The 16,540-nt window shown below is 37.3% G+C and overlaps 1 protein-coding gene across 1 annotated transcript; it reads right to left on the bottom strand.

The window, feature by feature from the left end:
• Positions 1-3,509: 3,509 nt before the first annotated feature.
• Positions 3,510-16,137, bottom strand: Lacc1 (laccase domain containing 1). Its single transcript, XM_045145602.1, has 7 exons — positions 16,032-16,137; positions 14,158-14,752; positions 13,358-13,536; positions 11,587-11,752; positions 6,481-6,706; positions 4,751-4,911; positions 3,510-3,738 (listed from the first exon to the last, which is right to left on the bottom strand). The coding sequence occupies exons 2-6, from the start codon at positions 14,699-14,701 to the stop codon at positions 4,752-4,754; spliced, it is 1,275 nt and encodes a 424-aa protein (XP_045001537.1). The 5' UTR covers positions 14,702-14,752; positions 16,032-16,137; the 3' UTR covers positions 3,510-3,738; position 4,751.
• Between the last annotated feature and the right edge of the window lie 403 nt (positions 16,138-16,540).

Here is a 16,540-nt window from a genome sequence, read left to right as displayed (position 1 = left end):
TGTAAGAGCCAAAGGAAGGGTAGAACTCCATACAATGTGCTCCCTCCAGACACAAAATGGCCTGGATATCCATGGCCTCACAGTGCCTGACACTACCTGCACAAGACCATCATAAGAGGAGGAAAAGATTATGACATCAAAATTAAAAGAATCTGATTGGGGAGGGGATATGATGGAGAATGGAGTTTCAAAGGGGAAAGTGGAGGGAGGGAGGGAGGGTATTACCATGGGGTATTTTTTATAATCACAAAAGTTGTTAATAAAAATTTAGAAAAAAAATACTTTCTATATAGTAACAATGAACTTACTGACAAACAAGAATTATAGATACCAGATGATGGAATGACTTTCTATGTTCTTGGATTGGCAGAATTAACATTGTGTAAATGGCTATATTACTAGAAGTAATCTGCAAATTCAATGTAATTTCTATCAAAATTTAAATGGCATGTTTCATAAAGCTAGAGGGGGAGGTTGCACACCCATAAAACATACACATAAACAAATAAATAATTTAAAAATTTCATGTGGAAACACAAATGGCCAAATGGAAGCACAATATCAGACCTTAAAATATACTGCAGTCATAGTGACGAAGTCATAGTGACAAAGACTAGTACTGGCAGGAAACAGACATACAGATCAATAGAAAAGAATAGAGGACTGTTGTAGTAAAGTATTTTTTCCTTCAGGCATAACAAGATTATCCACTTACAATCTTGAAGTGAAGATTATCTTGGCTTGGTAGCTATGACAATTAATTGAGCAAGACAATACAGTGATAACAAGGTCTATGGAATAATAATGTAGCTATGAATACTCCTCAATAGAAGGTAGTGAATACTCCTCAATAGAATGCAGGGAAGAGTTACAGGCTCCTTATCTGGGATTCCAGCCATGACTTCTTTTGATAGTCTCTTCCAGATACAAGTGATCTTGGGAGACATTAGAGTATATGAAGAGTGGATTGTTCACTGAAAAATTGGAATGCTAACTGAAAGTACTAATCTATGATTCAGTATCCATGAAGTCATTATCCATGACAGGGGTTGGGACTATGTGATAATATAACTGTACTGGGGTGACTCACACTTCCATAAGTAAGCCCAATAAACTTACTGGTTTGCCAAGTTGGATTCTGGTAGAATTGCTTCTTTGGCCTTGCATTGATACATTATCTGTGGTGAATAGATGTTTGTTCATGTCTCCCCAGAAAATGTTAACACATAAAGAAATAAAGGGAAAGCTGGGTGTGGTGGCACAGGCCTTTAATCCCAGCACTTGGGAGGCAGAGGTAGGAAGATCGCAGTGAGTGCAAGACCACTTTGAGACTACAGAGTGAATTCCAGGTCAGCCTGGGCTAGAGTGAGATCCTACCTCAAAAAATAACAAAAAGACAAAGAAATATAGGGAAAAATATCTTACTCAATAGATAGTGCTGGTAAAACTAGATATCCACCTGCAGAAGAATGAAATTAGATCTGTATCTCTCAACCTGCAAAAAAATAACAACTCAAAATTTAAAGCTGGAAACTACTAAAGGAAAACACTTCAAGATTGGGCATAGACAAATTTCTGCACAGGATAGATCATACAGGACACTAAAACCACAGAAAATAGCCCCAATAACTGACAAATAAAATTATATAAATTAAAAAGCTCTTGCAAAGCAAAGGATATAGTTAACATCTAGGATATACAAATAACTGCACTAATCAAATACAAAAATCCCCAGTCAATGAATGGGTTAATGAAATGAACACATTTTTTTCAGAAGAAATGCTAAAGGCCAATAAGCATGATACAGAGTGATCTTGAGCCATTAGGGAAATGCAAATTAAAACTACTCTGAGATTCCATCTTACCCCATTACAATGGTTATCTTCAAGAAAACAAATGACAACCAATGGTGTAGATGAATACAAAGAGGAACGCTTATTCATTTCTGGTAGGAATGTAAACCAGTACAGCCATCATGGAAATCAATATGGAGGTTTCTCAACAAACTAAAAACAGAGCTTCTATATGACCCATTGTACATATGCCCAATGGAATCTAACACAGAAATACTTTCCCATCCATCTTTATTGTTGCTGTACTCATAATAGCAAGTAAATACAATCAATCTAGATGTCTATCAATCAACAGAGGAAGGTAGAATCATCAAACAGTAATGAAGTTATTCTAAAGAGAAACTTATGTTCTTTCATTTGGCTATCAGATTACTAAAACAATGGACCCCAAGGAATAAGATTTCCCACAGGAATCTCATGCTGGCAAAAGGAACACTGAAGTCTAGTGCCAGCCAGAATGTGAACTTGTCTGGGAAAGATTTCATGCAGTGCTGTCAGCTTCTTAGACCACCTTGCAGGAGAGACTGGAGACTAGACAAAGATGGACAAGATCAGACCTTGACTGGACCTACTTAATTATGTATACCTGTGACCCTATACTTAAACCTAAACCTCATGTCAGAACCCAAACATGGCCTTGGGTGTGGAGAGGAAATCACTGAATCGCTTTGTCCTCTTACCAATATGGATCATATTAAATAAATCGCCTTTTTCTGATTTTCCCTATTGTTTCTTTAGTTGATTTATTAAGGATGTATGATGGCTCAACCTGACCTATTTGGGTTATTAGGACCTAGGCCTCTCACTGTTAATAACTTAAGTAACAAGTGAACAATGAAAATGTTGTACAAAAATCTATACAAAATAATTTTATTTAGACATAAAAACCAATGAAATTTGCATAAAAATAGATGGATCTGGAGATTATATTAAATGAGACAAACCAAACTAAGAAAGACAAGTGCCATATGACCCCTTGCATGTATGTATCCTAGATTTTAATATTTACCTTTATGTTTATATGTGGGTATGAGTATAAGATCCTAAAACTAGAAAGAGGTTCAGAACATGGGAGAAAACAATGTGGAAAAGGGCTACAGGACCTTAAACACAGATGACAAGAAAGTGAAAAGGAGGCTGCAGCTAGGGCAGGGAGGGTAAAAAGTGGAGCAGTGGATGGGGCTAACAAGTGCAGAAATAGGATCAACAAAAGTTATGTAAACCATAATGAAACATATTTTATATTTTAATAAAAATTAAGATATTCAAAAAAGAAGAAAAGAATGTATTTCTCTTGCAGTGCATTAGACTCCAAGAGGAAAAGTCATACTCATTTTTAAAACAAATTTTTTTTATCATTGTTATTATGAAAGAGAGAGAGAAAATTGGCATGCTAGGGCCTCTAGCTATTGTGAACCAACTCCAGATGCATGTGCCACCACGTGCATGTGGCTTGCATAGGTTCTAGGGACTCAAACCTGGATCCTTTGGCTTTGCAGGCAGGTACTTTAACCACTAAGCCCTCTCTCCAGTGCAAGGCTTACTCATTTTGATCCACTGTAGTTAACACAGTGTCTGGCAAAATAAGAGTAACTAACAAATACTGAGCTTAACAAACCTAATGATGATTTATGAAATAAAAGGGAAAACAAAAACAAACTTTAGAAATAACTTTAATAGGGAAAATATCATACTGATTCTTTTGCCAGTTGTCATGAGAATAAAACCAAGATCATTTTTTTTTGGGCTAACAATGAAAATATACTCTACAGATTAATTATCTTTTGTAATTCTCTTGGTTTTGATATATCAACAACTGAACTTCATTTTTGCAGTCAGTGTAGAAGAAGGCAGGAAACCATTATGCAAAATCCCAGTCAAGAACCTGTAATACATACAAATAAAACATGAGACCCTAGCTAGTGCTCTCAGAATACCAAGATAACATTTATATAGTCTGTTATTGTATTTTTGCATATTAAAAAGCTAAAGATATAAAGACTAAAAATAATAATAATTTAGTTATAAGAAAAACATAGAGAAAGTTAGACATATTCTAAAAAGCCAGTGCTAAATCATGGATATGTAACATTCTAATTGTCTAAATAAAACATCTTCTTTCAAACAATCTTTGTCTGTATGCATATGTACATGATGTACATGTGTATGCCTGTGTGTGTAAGTGCAGATGTGCATGTGACATAGCATGTATGTGGAACTCAGTGGACAACTTGGGTGCTGATCTTTACCAGTTTGTGGGAGGCAGGGTCCCTTGTTGTTCACCATTTTCAATGCTCTAACAGGAAATGCACATGTTAAGTACATAGCAGAGACAAGGATATACACAGGTTTATAGATTATTTTGATACTTAAAAAAGATTTTATTCATTTACTTGAGTGAGAGAAAGTGGGAGGGAGGTAGAGAGAGAGAATGATTATGAATATGAAGGGGTGCATCAGGGCCTCTAGTCACTGTGAATGAACTACAGATACCTGTGCCACCTTGAGCATCGGGCTTTACATGGGTGCTGAGGAATCGAATCTGGGTCTACAGGCTTCACAAGCAAGCACTTTAACTGCTTAGCCATCTCTCCAGCTCCTATTTGATACTTTTAACATAAATCCACCTAATTATTTTTCATTAACTAGGAAAAGGAATGGATATTCTTCATTTCATTCTTGATAGAATTGATTACTTAAAATGAACTTTCCTGCCACTAATGTATCATTACATATAGCAAATTATTATTATAGGAATGAAGGAATAATATAAAATATAATCAATTTCATTAAATGAAAAATAGAAAGGAGGAAGGGGCAGAGAGAGAAATGTGGAAGGAGAGTCAGAGAAAGGCTGGAGAAGAGGGCAACAGTGGAGACAGGAGAATCTTCCGTACCTCATTCTCTGATTGAGATGAAGCCAATCTGTGTACCAAAGTTAGGGCCATCTCGAACATGGGAGAAAAATATGTCAGGATGGCAGGATGTACAGAGGTTGAGATCATGGTTCTGGTCCTCAATATTCTGTGGAAGTATTCCTCCTCGTTCTAGAAGAAGCCTTAGGATAAGGATTTTTTCAAAAGACAGAGTTTATTTACTGAGACCCAAAGCAACATGACAAAAGTATGGCTATTTGTGTAAGTTCCAGGAAAGACCTGTTTGTTATTCCCTTAGAAATAAGAAGTAGTCACCATATGGTAGCTTTTATCACCATTTATCACCTAAGTTCAAATGTGAACTGTACAAACTTCCATATTGCCCTGCAGACATGATCTGGATATAGAGTGTTTTTTAAAAAATCTAAAGTTGCTAGGGTATTTATGATTAGCATCACTTGACTCCCAGTATATGGTTTTTAATCATCTAATGCTCCCATCTCCTTTTCTCTTACTGACTAGATTTTTTCATAGAAGACTTGTTTCTCCATTAAAGATATATTATGTACAGAGGTAGGAGGATCACTATGAGTTCAAGGCTACCCTAAGAAGACATGGTGAATTCCAGGTCAGCCTGGGCTAAAGAGCAAGACTCTATCTTGAAAAGATTTATAATGTGGAGTATGACTAAAAATTAGTGATACTAATTTAACAAGTCATATTTAAGAATCAACTTCAATTCTTTCTACTTCTATATTAAATAAGACAGGATTCTTATAGGTATGGTTTTTCTGATTGGAATAGCAGTACAATTCAAGTGAGACATCAATTTTCATTTGTCAAAATGACAATTCTCAGGTTTGTTTTATTTATTTATTTTTTTGAGGTAGAGTCTCATTCTAGCCCAGGATGACCTGAAATTCACTCTGTAGTCTGAGGGTGGCCTTGAACTCATAGTAATCCTCCTATCTCAGCCTCCAGAGTGCTAGGATTAAAATCATACAAATAATTTTCAATAGATAATAAAAAGCTAAATTTCAGAAATTCAAAATTCATGGGGCCATAAAAACTTGCAGGTGGATATATATTTATATTGTCTAATATTTTTTTGCAATAAATATACTCCTCTGGTTGACTAGGTATTGAATATTTCAAATTATCTTTCCTGAGAGTTTACTATTTTTAGGATAATTTACCTGAAGACAGACTGAAGTGCATACCTACTATTCTGCATGAAGGCTAAATAGATTTTTAAAAGCCAAATTCTTTCTTTCTGTATTATGTCTTTAATATATTTTTATTTTATTTATTTGTTTGTGAAGGACAGAGAAAGAAAGAGGGAGATAGAGAGCAAGAGAGAAAGAATGGGCTCACCAGGGCCTACAGCCACTGCAAACAAACTGCAGATGTATGTGCCATCTTGTACATCTGGCTTATGTGGGTACTAAAAATTCAAACCTGTGTCCTTAGGTTTCATAGGTAAGCACCTTAACCACTAAGCCATCTCTCCAGTCCACTTCCTTTATTTTTAAATGAATATGTGATAACAGACAAGATACTTTGTGATTCAAACATGAGAATTGATTTCAAATTTAAAAATTTTTAATGTTTTTCTGTATGTGTCTATCCGTTGCTCAAATATTTATCACCTGAATTGCACTGTTACTAATTGTTCTCTGAATAAATTTTGTCTGCAGATATAATAAATAATAATAAAACTTATATTTCATACACATTGAAATCAAACATACCTGGTGGCTTTACGGATGTCAATATATGGATTTTGTGAGTCAAACAGTCGTACACATTCAGGATGAAGTTTATGAAATGCACTTGCTGATTGCCTGGGAAGAGTAAAACAGCAAGGTCCTATGGAAGGTCCCAGTATAACAATAATGTCTTTCAAACTGCAGCCATATTCAGCCTTCATAGCATTCACTGTAGCCATAGCAACACCTAACAAAGTACCTTTCCAGCCTGGAAAATAGGAAGAAAAGACAACAAAGAAAATATAAGATTTCAATTGAATTTGTGTCTAAGTTAAAAATAAGCAGATGCAGTATTTCTCAAGTTTCAGATATAATAAATTATAAATTAATAATTTCATTAAAAATTATATATACAGCTGGGTGTGGTTGAACATGCCTTTAATCTCGCACTCAGGAGGCAGAGGCAGGTGGATCATTGTGAGTTTAAAGCCATCCTGTGAGTACATAGAGAATTTTAGGCCAGTCTGGGCTAGAGTGAGACCCTACCTTGAAAAACAAAACAAAATAAAAAATTATATATACAATATACAGCATTACAATAAAAGTTTCCTTTTTAAAATGTTCTGTATGTTTACTCTCCACAGGGATTATATTCTTCTCTCCCTCTTTTTCTTATTAATGATGGCAATAATACATGTGTTTAAAATATTTTAAGCATACAATTCAATATTAGCATTTGTACTGTTATACAACCAATTTCTATTCTTTCATTTTACAAATTTGAAACTATATCCATAAACTCTTTTCTCTTTCTTTAATCAGTGACCACCAGTATTCTGTATCTATGATTTTGATTACTCTAGGTTCCTTATGTGAATGGACTCATAATTGAATTTGTCTTTTGGTGACTAGCATATTGGATTTAGTATATAGTCTTATCTCTATTTCACATGTTTGAGAACTTATTGCCTTTTTGTCCTTTCTTTTTCCTTTTGCTTTTTTGTGTGTATGGTGTGCATTCATGTGTACTCTAGTCCATATGGATGTGGCTGCACATGCATGTAGAGTTCAGATGACAACCTCAAGGGTCATTGCTCAGGCACACTATCCATTTGTTGTTGAAATAGGTCTCTTATTGCCCTAGATCTCACCAATTATGCTAGATTAAGGCTGGCCAGTGATGCTCACAGATTGTCCTGTCTCTACCTTCCCAGCAGTAGGATTACAAACATACTCCATCATGCCTGGCATTTTTCTGTGGGTTCTGGGGATTAAACTCACACTCTGATGCTTGCAAGCCAAGCACTTCACTGACTGCAGTATCTCCCCAACCTTTCCAACCTTTCAATTACCTTTTAAAGGCTATATAATATTCTATTGTATAGGTACCGCATTTTGCTAATTATTCAGGACACCTAGGTGGCTTCTACCTAATACATATTGTTAATCATGCTGCTGGAAATGTACAAGCATCTCTAGATCTAGATGTGCTTCGAGTTCTTCTAGACATACATACATTCAGAGGTAGAACTGCTAGATCACATCATAATTCTATTTTTAACCACATTATTACATAGTGGCTGTACCATTTTATATTCACACTAATAGAGTAACAAGGTTTGAATTTCTTTCCTCCCTAGTGTTTTAAATAGAAGCTGTTGTAATGGATATAAGAGAAAACTGTAAGCCAGGCATGGTGGCGCACACCTTTAATCCCAGAACTCGGGAGGCAGAGATAGGAGGATTACCATGAGTTCGAGGCCACCCTGAGACTCCTTAGTGAATTCCAGGTCAGCCTGGGCTAGAGTGAGACCCTACCTCGAAAAACAAAACAAAACAAAAAGATGAAATTGTAGTTTTGACTAGAATTTTTCTAATGAATGCCTTTGATTTTTTTGACCATTGGCATATATCTTTGATAAAATATCTGTTAATGTGCCCATTTTTAATGGAGTTACTTTTTTACTATAGAGCATTAAGAGTTCTTAGTGTTGGATATAAAGAGAGATGCATGATTGTGGCCTACATGATTTGCAAATAACATTTTCCATCGTACTGCCTGCCTTCCTGACAAGATCAGGGATGTTCAGGGTGCCATGGCCATAGATTCATGGGCTGCCTTTTCATTCTACTGTTACATATGCTACATAACCTTTTTAATTTGAATGCAGCCCAGTTTATGTATGCTTACCTTTGTTTTTTCTCTTTTGAACATCTAAAAATCATGCTTAATCCAAGCTCATGGAGACTTACACTGTTGATTTTCTTCCTAAGGGTTTTATAGTTCTCTCTTACAATCTAGGTTCATTGATTCATTTTGACTTATTTTGGGTTTTTTTTTAGGTATTTTTATTTTATTTTATTTTATTTATTTATTTATTTATTTATTTATTTATTTATTTATTTTAGTTTGGAATTTCTTTTTTCTTCTTTTTATCAATTTTTATTAACATTTTTCATTATTATAAAAAGTATCCCACGGTAATACCTTTCCCCCCACTTTCCCCTTTGAAATTGAATTTAAAAGAAATGAAAATTCCTAGCATGTGGATATCCATTTTTCCCAGCACCATTGTTTGAAGAGCCTTTCTTTCCCAGTGGATAGTCTGCCACCTTTGCTGACAAGCACTTGGATGATTTGAGGCTTTCTCTTCTATTTCACTGGTTAAGGTGCGCTTTCATACTACTACTATATTGTTTGGATTACCACAGTTTTGAAATGCATTTTTATATGAGGACCTGTGAAACATGCAACTTATTTCCTACATTACTGTAACCATCCAGGTCTACTTGAGATTATGTAAGTACTTTAGAAGGGATTTATTTCTATTTAAAAAATTCCTGTGACTTGGTAGGGATTACACCGACTGTATAGATAGATCACTTTGAGCAATATTAACATCTTACTATCTTCCAATCAGGAGCATGACATTTCTTCCCATTAATTTATTGCTTCTTTAAGTTCTCTCAACGTTGCTTTATAGTTTTTCACCTCTGTTTCTCTTCTACACTAATTTGAATTTATTCCAAGTAACTGTCCCTTTTACACACTTCACTTGTTCAGACTACTATTGCCAGGCTGGTTTCCTTCTCAGCTTCACTGGATTCCATGAAGAGTGTTAAGATTAAGTTTTTTTTTTTTTTTCACTCCTGCTCCTATTCTCAAAGACAAAACCCCAGGAATATTACATTTTTCCTTTATTCCCTATATTAGAGTTATAACCAGCCAATTTATATGGTTAATAAGGGCTCTCCTTATTTCCTTCACTACTCGGTATGCTTCTCAGTTTAAAGCTAAGCACTCAGGTATCCTTCCAGGTGGCAGGAAGTATGGACAGAAACAATAAGTATTCAGATGAGAGATCCAGCAACCACTGGTCATTCACTGAGTGTGTAATTATGGAAAAAGTAAAAGAATGCAATTCTAAGCTAATGTATGAGTAGATGGGATTCCAATAAGAAAAACAGAAAGCCTATGAAAATATGGGAGTTTGGGGCTGTAGATATGGCTTAGTGGTTAAACGCTTGCCTGTGAAGCCTAAGGACCCTGGTTCAAGGCTCGATTCCCCAGGACCCATATAAGCCAGATGCACAAGGGGCACATGCATCTGGAGTTCATTTGCAGTGGCTGGAGGCCTTGGTGTGCCCAATCTCCCCCCCCCCACTCTCTATCTCTCTCCATATATATCTCCATATCTGCCTCTTTCTGTCTCTGTCTTTGTCTGTTGCTCTCAAGTAAATAAAAGTCAACAAAACAGGAAAATATGGGAGTTTTTTTTAACATTCTGATTCTAAGGGACCTTTGAAAATTTAGACAATGATTTTCAGAGAATAGCAACAAGGTATAGATGCCTTGAGCTAAAAGGTGATTTTGTCAAGGATTTTCTACACAGAGGAGCATCTTTCTTCTCTGGAAACCTTCTTTCATTATTCCCTCACCAGCACATCCAGATTCACATATATGCATCTGTTAAAATGTTTATTACATTAGCCCCAAAGAATTTTAGATTTGCTGGCACATGATAAAAATGAGTATATAATACATTGAACTATATTCTGCTTTAAGGTTTATTTATTAATGACTTGAAACTTGACATTTACACCCTCATTTTGAATAAATCTTGGCCACCTTAAAACTAAATGCTTCAAAACCTAAGAAGTAACAAAATAATAATCCTTTTATCCTCAGGTACAAATTTTAAACTACTTTTAACACTACCATATAGTAAACTTGACTTCTCATCCAATTCCATAGTTTGGCTAGGTGAAAAGAAAATTAAGCCACTATCTTTTTTATTTATGGTCTATATAGCGAAACAGCCATAGTTTTATAAGGAAAAAAATTCAAAATCAGCTTTCATTTACATAAAATAACGCTAACTGAATATTCTACACATTATTCTCTAAAATTCCTTTAGAAGCTAAATTGAACTTTAATAGAATAAAGCATCTGAAAATACTTCTTTGCTTTTATCTTTGGCTAATAATTACAGTTAAATACACTTAGTTATTTAAGCTAAATGTGATTTCCCACTTACAGAAACAAGGCAAATATGGCTCACTTTTCTGAACTCAATGCTTTTATTCATTCTGCTTAATTGGGAAAACTCCTATCTACAACACACCTAACATTCCTGTTCTCTGGTGCCTGGACTTAAAGGGTTCTAAACTAGATGCAGTGACACACCATAGGGAGGGTTTTGAAGAAAACACAGAGTTGTTCTTTAGCTAGTATAGTGTCCGGGGTGCTTATGCATATTAAGAACATCAAAAGCTAAAAATTACTTAAATTGTACCTAGTCTTAACTCTCCCCAAATGTAAATGGTATCTTTGCTTAGAGACATTGGCAGTTAGCTTAAAAACCTACAGCTTGCACTTCATAGAATTGTACAGTGATTTTATATATATATATATATATATATAATATCATATAATATATATATTATATAATAATTGTATACTGATTTTATATATATTATATGATCATATAATTGAAATTATATACTCCTTATATCTGCTCCTAGAATGAATGCTCACTCTATCACAAAGTAATGCAATCCACTGTTTCCCATGAACATAAGAAAAAAAGTTACTTATTCTGTACCACAAATTAGTAAAATTCTAAATAATAGATTAAGTGTACCTACCAGAGTGAGCAACCCCACATACTTTTTTCACAGGATCTGCAAGAACTATAGGTATACAGTCAGCACCAAGGGCAGCTATTGTGACTCCTCTCTCATTTGTGGTTATTCCATCATAAGATTCGGGCTCCTTCTTTCCCATAATCCAGACATCATTGGCATGATCAGTCTAGTATGAAATGTTTGAGAAAAAGGCTTTGAAAATGAGATTTCTTATATATAAACCTTTCTGAAAGTATTCATTTCAGTACAAAATTACATAACCAGTGTAATATTACTAGCATCTGGGCTGCGAAGATAGCTAAGTGGATAAAGTGATTACTGTGTAAACATGAGAACCTGGGTTTGGAGTCTTAGCATCTATAATGATGTGAGGCATGTCTGTTATCCCAGTAATGGGGCAGGCAGAGACAGGTAGATAAGTATTGCTGGCTTGCTTGTCTAGCTGAATCAGTGAGTTCTAGATTCAGTGAGACCCTGTGTCAAAAAATAAGGAGGTAATCTGTGGAGATGGTTCATCAGTAAAGCACATGTTGCACAGGCATGGGGACTGGAGCTCTGAGCCCCAGAACATGTAACTGCCAAGTGTAGTGGTGTGAACTTGTGATTCCAGAACTCAAAGAAGAGGAGATAGACAAATACCTCGGGCCAGCTGACTATGGAGTCTAGCTGAATAGGTGAGATCTGGGTTCAGTGAGAAATTCTGCTTCAATAAATAAAGAAGAAAGTGATTGAAGACGACACCCAATGTTCATCTCTGGTCGCCATATGCATATGCCCACACATGTGCACACATATACAAACATGCATACACACATGTGCACACATCCCTCCCACACAAATAAAAAATAAGGTAGAAGGCAACTGAGGACACAAAACATTGACCTTTGGCCTCCAAAGCACATATGTGCACACACATGCATACACATACAAACATGCCTACCCACATGCACATACAGTACACATGCATACACACAGATAAAGATTACTAAAATTCAATAACTATAATACTCTGTTGATGATAAAATATTCAATACATTATCACAGCATATTTTATTTATAGGGAAGCAGATTTCAAATCATAAATACTTTCCACTAAAGATGAGTAAATTTCTACTTAAAGCACTTTCCACAAAATGCAAATCTTACTTTCTTTTGAAAAACATTAAATTACACAGCAGTGATATCTTCCTCTTCCCAGACTCAAGTAAAGATAGAACTCTGCAAGGAACAAGATATTTTCCCATAACTCTATAGTCCTCCCTAATATTCACTTAAAAATTATTATTATTACCTTGTTTCCCCTTTTCATTTAGGGACTTTTCTTTTATATAAAAGAAAGACAATGAAAGCCGGGTGTGGTGGCACACACCTTTAATCCCAGCACTTGGGAGGCAGAGGTAGGAGGATCACCGTGAGTTCAAGGCCACCCTGAGACTACATAGTGAATTGCAGGTCAGCCTGGACTAGAGTGAAACCCTACCCTGAAAAACCAAAAATAAATAAGTAAGTAAATAAAAAGACAATGGTATTATACTCTCAGAGAATTAACTAGATTTCTAGAATGAGGATATCCAGATAATATAAATGTATTTTCTAACATTAATTGTACTTTTGGCAATGATATACAAATTGGATAAAAATAACTGTAGCATTATCCTAAAATAAACAGGTGAAACACCAGAAGCAAACATTTAAGCACTTAAAGTCTGTGTAGTTACTAACAAAGTAAAAGTACACTTGAAATCTTTCAAAGTATTAAACAAAAATTTACCTTTATTTTGTAAAATTTCTCTGCATTAAATCCTGCAGTACTTGCCAACCTACGTAGATTTTCTTGAACAACAACTTTAGGATCTCTCCGTTTGGAACTACTGAAGAGGTTGAATGAACTAAGAGTGGGTATGTAAGATATCCCACCTGTTCTTGTAGTAAATCCATGTATGAAAGTATCTATTAAAGATAAATAATAAAAATTAAAGATGTTCTTAGAAAAAATTATAAAACATTATAAAAGTCAGGCTCTCCATTGGACCTTCCCCACTCATTCAACCTGCAATAATTTATCTGGCTTCCAAATCTAATAGCACTTTGTAGCTCCATGTATTCTCATTACATACTGATGTTTGTTTTACCTTCCATATGAGATTACTGCTCTTCAAATGGTATCTTCTGTTTCATCTGTCTTTGTTATACACAATAGCATGTAGCTCACAAAAAATATTGTTTAACCAAAAAGAAGAGTGACATTTTAAATCTCACTCCTCTGTCAAAATGTCAATGAGCTGAGGTTTCAGAATTTCTAAATCAAAGATTTTCCAGGAATCTCATTTTTAAGGAAAGTTGAGATTTCTCTTAAAGCTGAATTTGCATAGAAAAATTTGCTTATTTAGAGTGGCTTTGAAGGACACTGCTGAACCACAAGGCCATCTATGACATTCCCATGTTGCAAAAGGTGCTAATAAGCATACTGCAAGAGTCATCAAAAGAAAGGAGGAAAAGGAAGTGAGCAACTTCTGACAAAAGACTGGATTTTTATGCAAACAGTAAAAACAGCAAGACTGCTGAATATACCTGGAATCAAAGGAGATGTGATAATGCTCAATTCTCCTTTCAGTGCTGGCAGGCTTCTCAAGTATGTTGCTATTTCATTCTGGATTTCTATCATGTTTATTTCAGTGGGCTGTTTCCAAAGGTCATCCCTCAAAGTCACCTGTAAATCCTCAAACTCAAAATTGTAAACTTCAGTGAAGAGTTGATCAATAAACGCCCTCATTAATGTTTTCCTATGCCTGGGTACAATCACCTTAATGCTGCTCAGATTTTTTTCATCAATTTTTTGTTTAACAGTATACAAAGAGGCAGCCACACTGGGTTTACTAACAGTCTCAAATTCTCTCAAGAGAGCTGATAATTCATTTCTTGTTTCCATTTCCCAGGGATCATGTTCACTATCTCTTTCACTGCTGTCATTACTGCAGCACATTATGCAAAGAAACTTGGCCTTGGCGGCATGGTGGTATTGGATAGCATTCAATGTCTTCAGGAGTGTCTGAGAGCAGTTTTTCTGAGAGCTCAATTTCAAACCAAAGAGATCAATCAAAACTGCTTCCACCATCCTTCAGTACTGTGCAATTCTCTTAAAAGACGTTTGTACCAAATAAATCACCTGTAAAGAAAAATTGGCATGGCTGGAGAGATGGTTTCAAGATTAAGGTACTTGTCTGTGAAACGAAGGACCCAGGTTTGATTCTCCAGGTCCCATATAAGCCAGATGCACAAGGTGGCGCATACGTCATTTGCAGTGGCTAGAGGCTATGGCACGCCCATTCTTTCTCTCTCTTTTCTCTTCCTTTCTCTCTCCCTCTCTAATAAATAAATGTTAAAAAGAAAAAACTAATTAGCATAAGTAATATTAAAAATTATATCAACTGTCTTACAGTTACAACAGAAATATGATGAGGGCAAGGAAAAAAATGTAACTCCAGCATCTAAAAAACTAAGCAAAACAAATCTAGATGCTACCTAGGAAAGCTAATACACTGTTTGCATAAATGAAACATTGCAATTAAAGCGAAGCCATCGTTTATTTTGTGAGACAGTAGGTGTAACCTTCCAGCAGAACAGTTCTGGTAACAAAGTATGAAATTACTTGTTGATAAAATAAGTCCTGTTTTTTTTTTTGTTTGTTTGTTTATTGCAAGTAGAAGAGAGAGACAGACAGAGAGAGAGAGAGGAGAGAGAGAGAGAGAGAGAGAGAGAGAGAGAGAGAGAGAGAGAGAAGGGAGGAAGGGAGGGAGGGAAGGAAGGAAGAAGAGAAAGAGAAAATGGGCACGCCAGGGCCTCTAGCCATTGCAAACAACTCCAGATACATGTGCCACTTTGTGCATCTGGCTTGACATGGTACTTAGGAATCAAAGTCTGGTCGTTAATCTTTGCAGGCAAGCGCCTTAACCACTGAGCAATCTCTTCAGTCCAAATCCTGTTTTTTGGGTTTTTTTTAACTTTATTTATTTTATTTGAGAGCGACAGACAGAGAGAAAAAGAGGCAGATAGAGAGAATGGGCACGCCAGGGCCTCCAGCCACGGCAAACGAACTCCAGGCGCGTGCGCCCCCTTGTGCATCTGGCTAACGTGGGTCCTGGGGAATCGAGCCTCGAACCAGGGTCCTTAGGCTTCATAGGCAAGTGCTTAACCGCTAAGACATCTCTCCAGCCCAAATCCTGGTCTTAAACTACAAAATGTCTCATAGAGTATCAAGTCCCCTCGTGAAACACGAAGGCTCTCAGCTGAGAATGTGCAGCTGAAGTGCATATGCAAATCACAATCTTAAAAAGAGAAACACTGAGGTGACAAATGCCCCCTTCCAGGATGGCACTCCACACTCAACAATGATCCCCGAAACCATCCGGATAGCTGCTTTCTGATTGATCGGCGGGTTTTCTCACCTTCACGCCTGCCTCTGCCCGTGGGGACCCCGCCGCCCAGGCCCGCCGGCTCCCGCGGGTTTGCTCATTGTGTGGGCGACGGCCTGGCGCGCCGGGCACCGTCCCGGTGGGGTCGGGCTGCCGCGGCCCGGCCCTCGGCCTTCCCCGCGCCCGCCGGCGCTTCGGGAGGGCGCGGACCCCCGGCCCGCGGAGTCGCCCTCCGGCCGCTGCACCCCGGCCGGCCAGCCGGCGGACGAGCGTGTCCCCGGGGCCCACGCGCTCCCGTCCGTCCGCCCCGCCGAAGGCAGCGCGCCGCACGGGCTCGGGCGCGTGGAAACCCGGCCAGGCGGCCGGCGCGCGGAAGGCCGCGCCGAGCGGAGCCGCGCCCAGCGCCCGGCGCCCGCGCGGGGATTCCCGGCCCAGCCCTGCCCGCCGCCCGCCCAGTTCCGGGTGAGCGCGGCCGGGTCCGCGGCGCGTCGCGCCCCCGAGGCTGACGGAGTCGCGGAGCCCGGCGTCGGCTGCGGGAGGCC

The sequence above is a fragment of the Jaculus jaculus genome, chromosome 3 (assembly GCF_020740685.1).
Source record: "Jaculus jaculus isolate mJacJac1 chromosome 3, mJacJac1.mat.Y.cur, whole genome shotgun sequence".
NCBI lineage: Eukaryota > Metazoa > Chordata > Mammalia > Rodentia > Dipodidae > Jaculus > Jaculus jaculus.
The sequence above is the reverse complement of the archived record's forward strand: the minus strand, read 5'-3'. Positions and strand labels throughout refer to the sequence as shown.

Coding starts and splice junctions, on each gene's coding strand:
- Lacc1 (XM_045145602.1), bottom strand. CDS start 14,701: ATGGTGGAAGCAGTTTTGATTGATCTCTTTGGTTTGAAATTGAGCTCT. Junction 11,753..13,357: donor AGAAATTTTACAAAATAAAG/GTAAATTTTTGT, acceptor ATTTCATACTAG/ACTGATCATGCCAATGATGT. Junction 4,912..6,480: donor GACATCCGTAAAGCCACCAG/GTATGTTTGATT, acceptor CCTTATCCTAAG/GCTTCTTCTAGAACGAGGAG.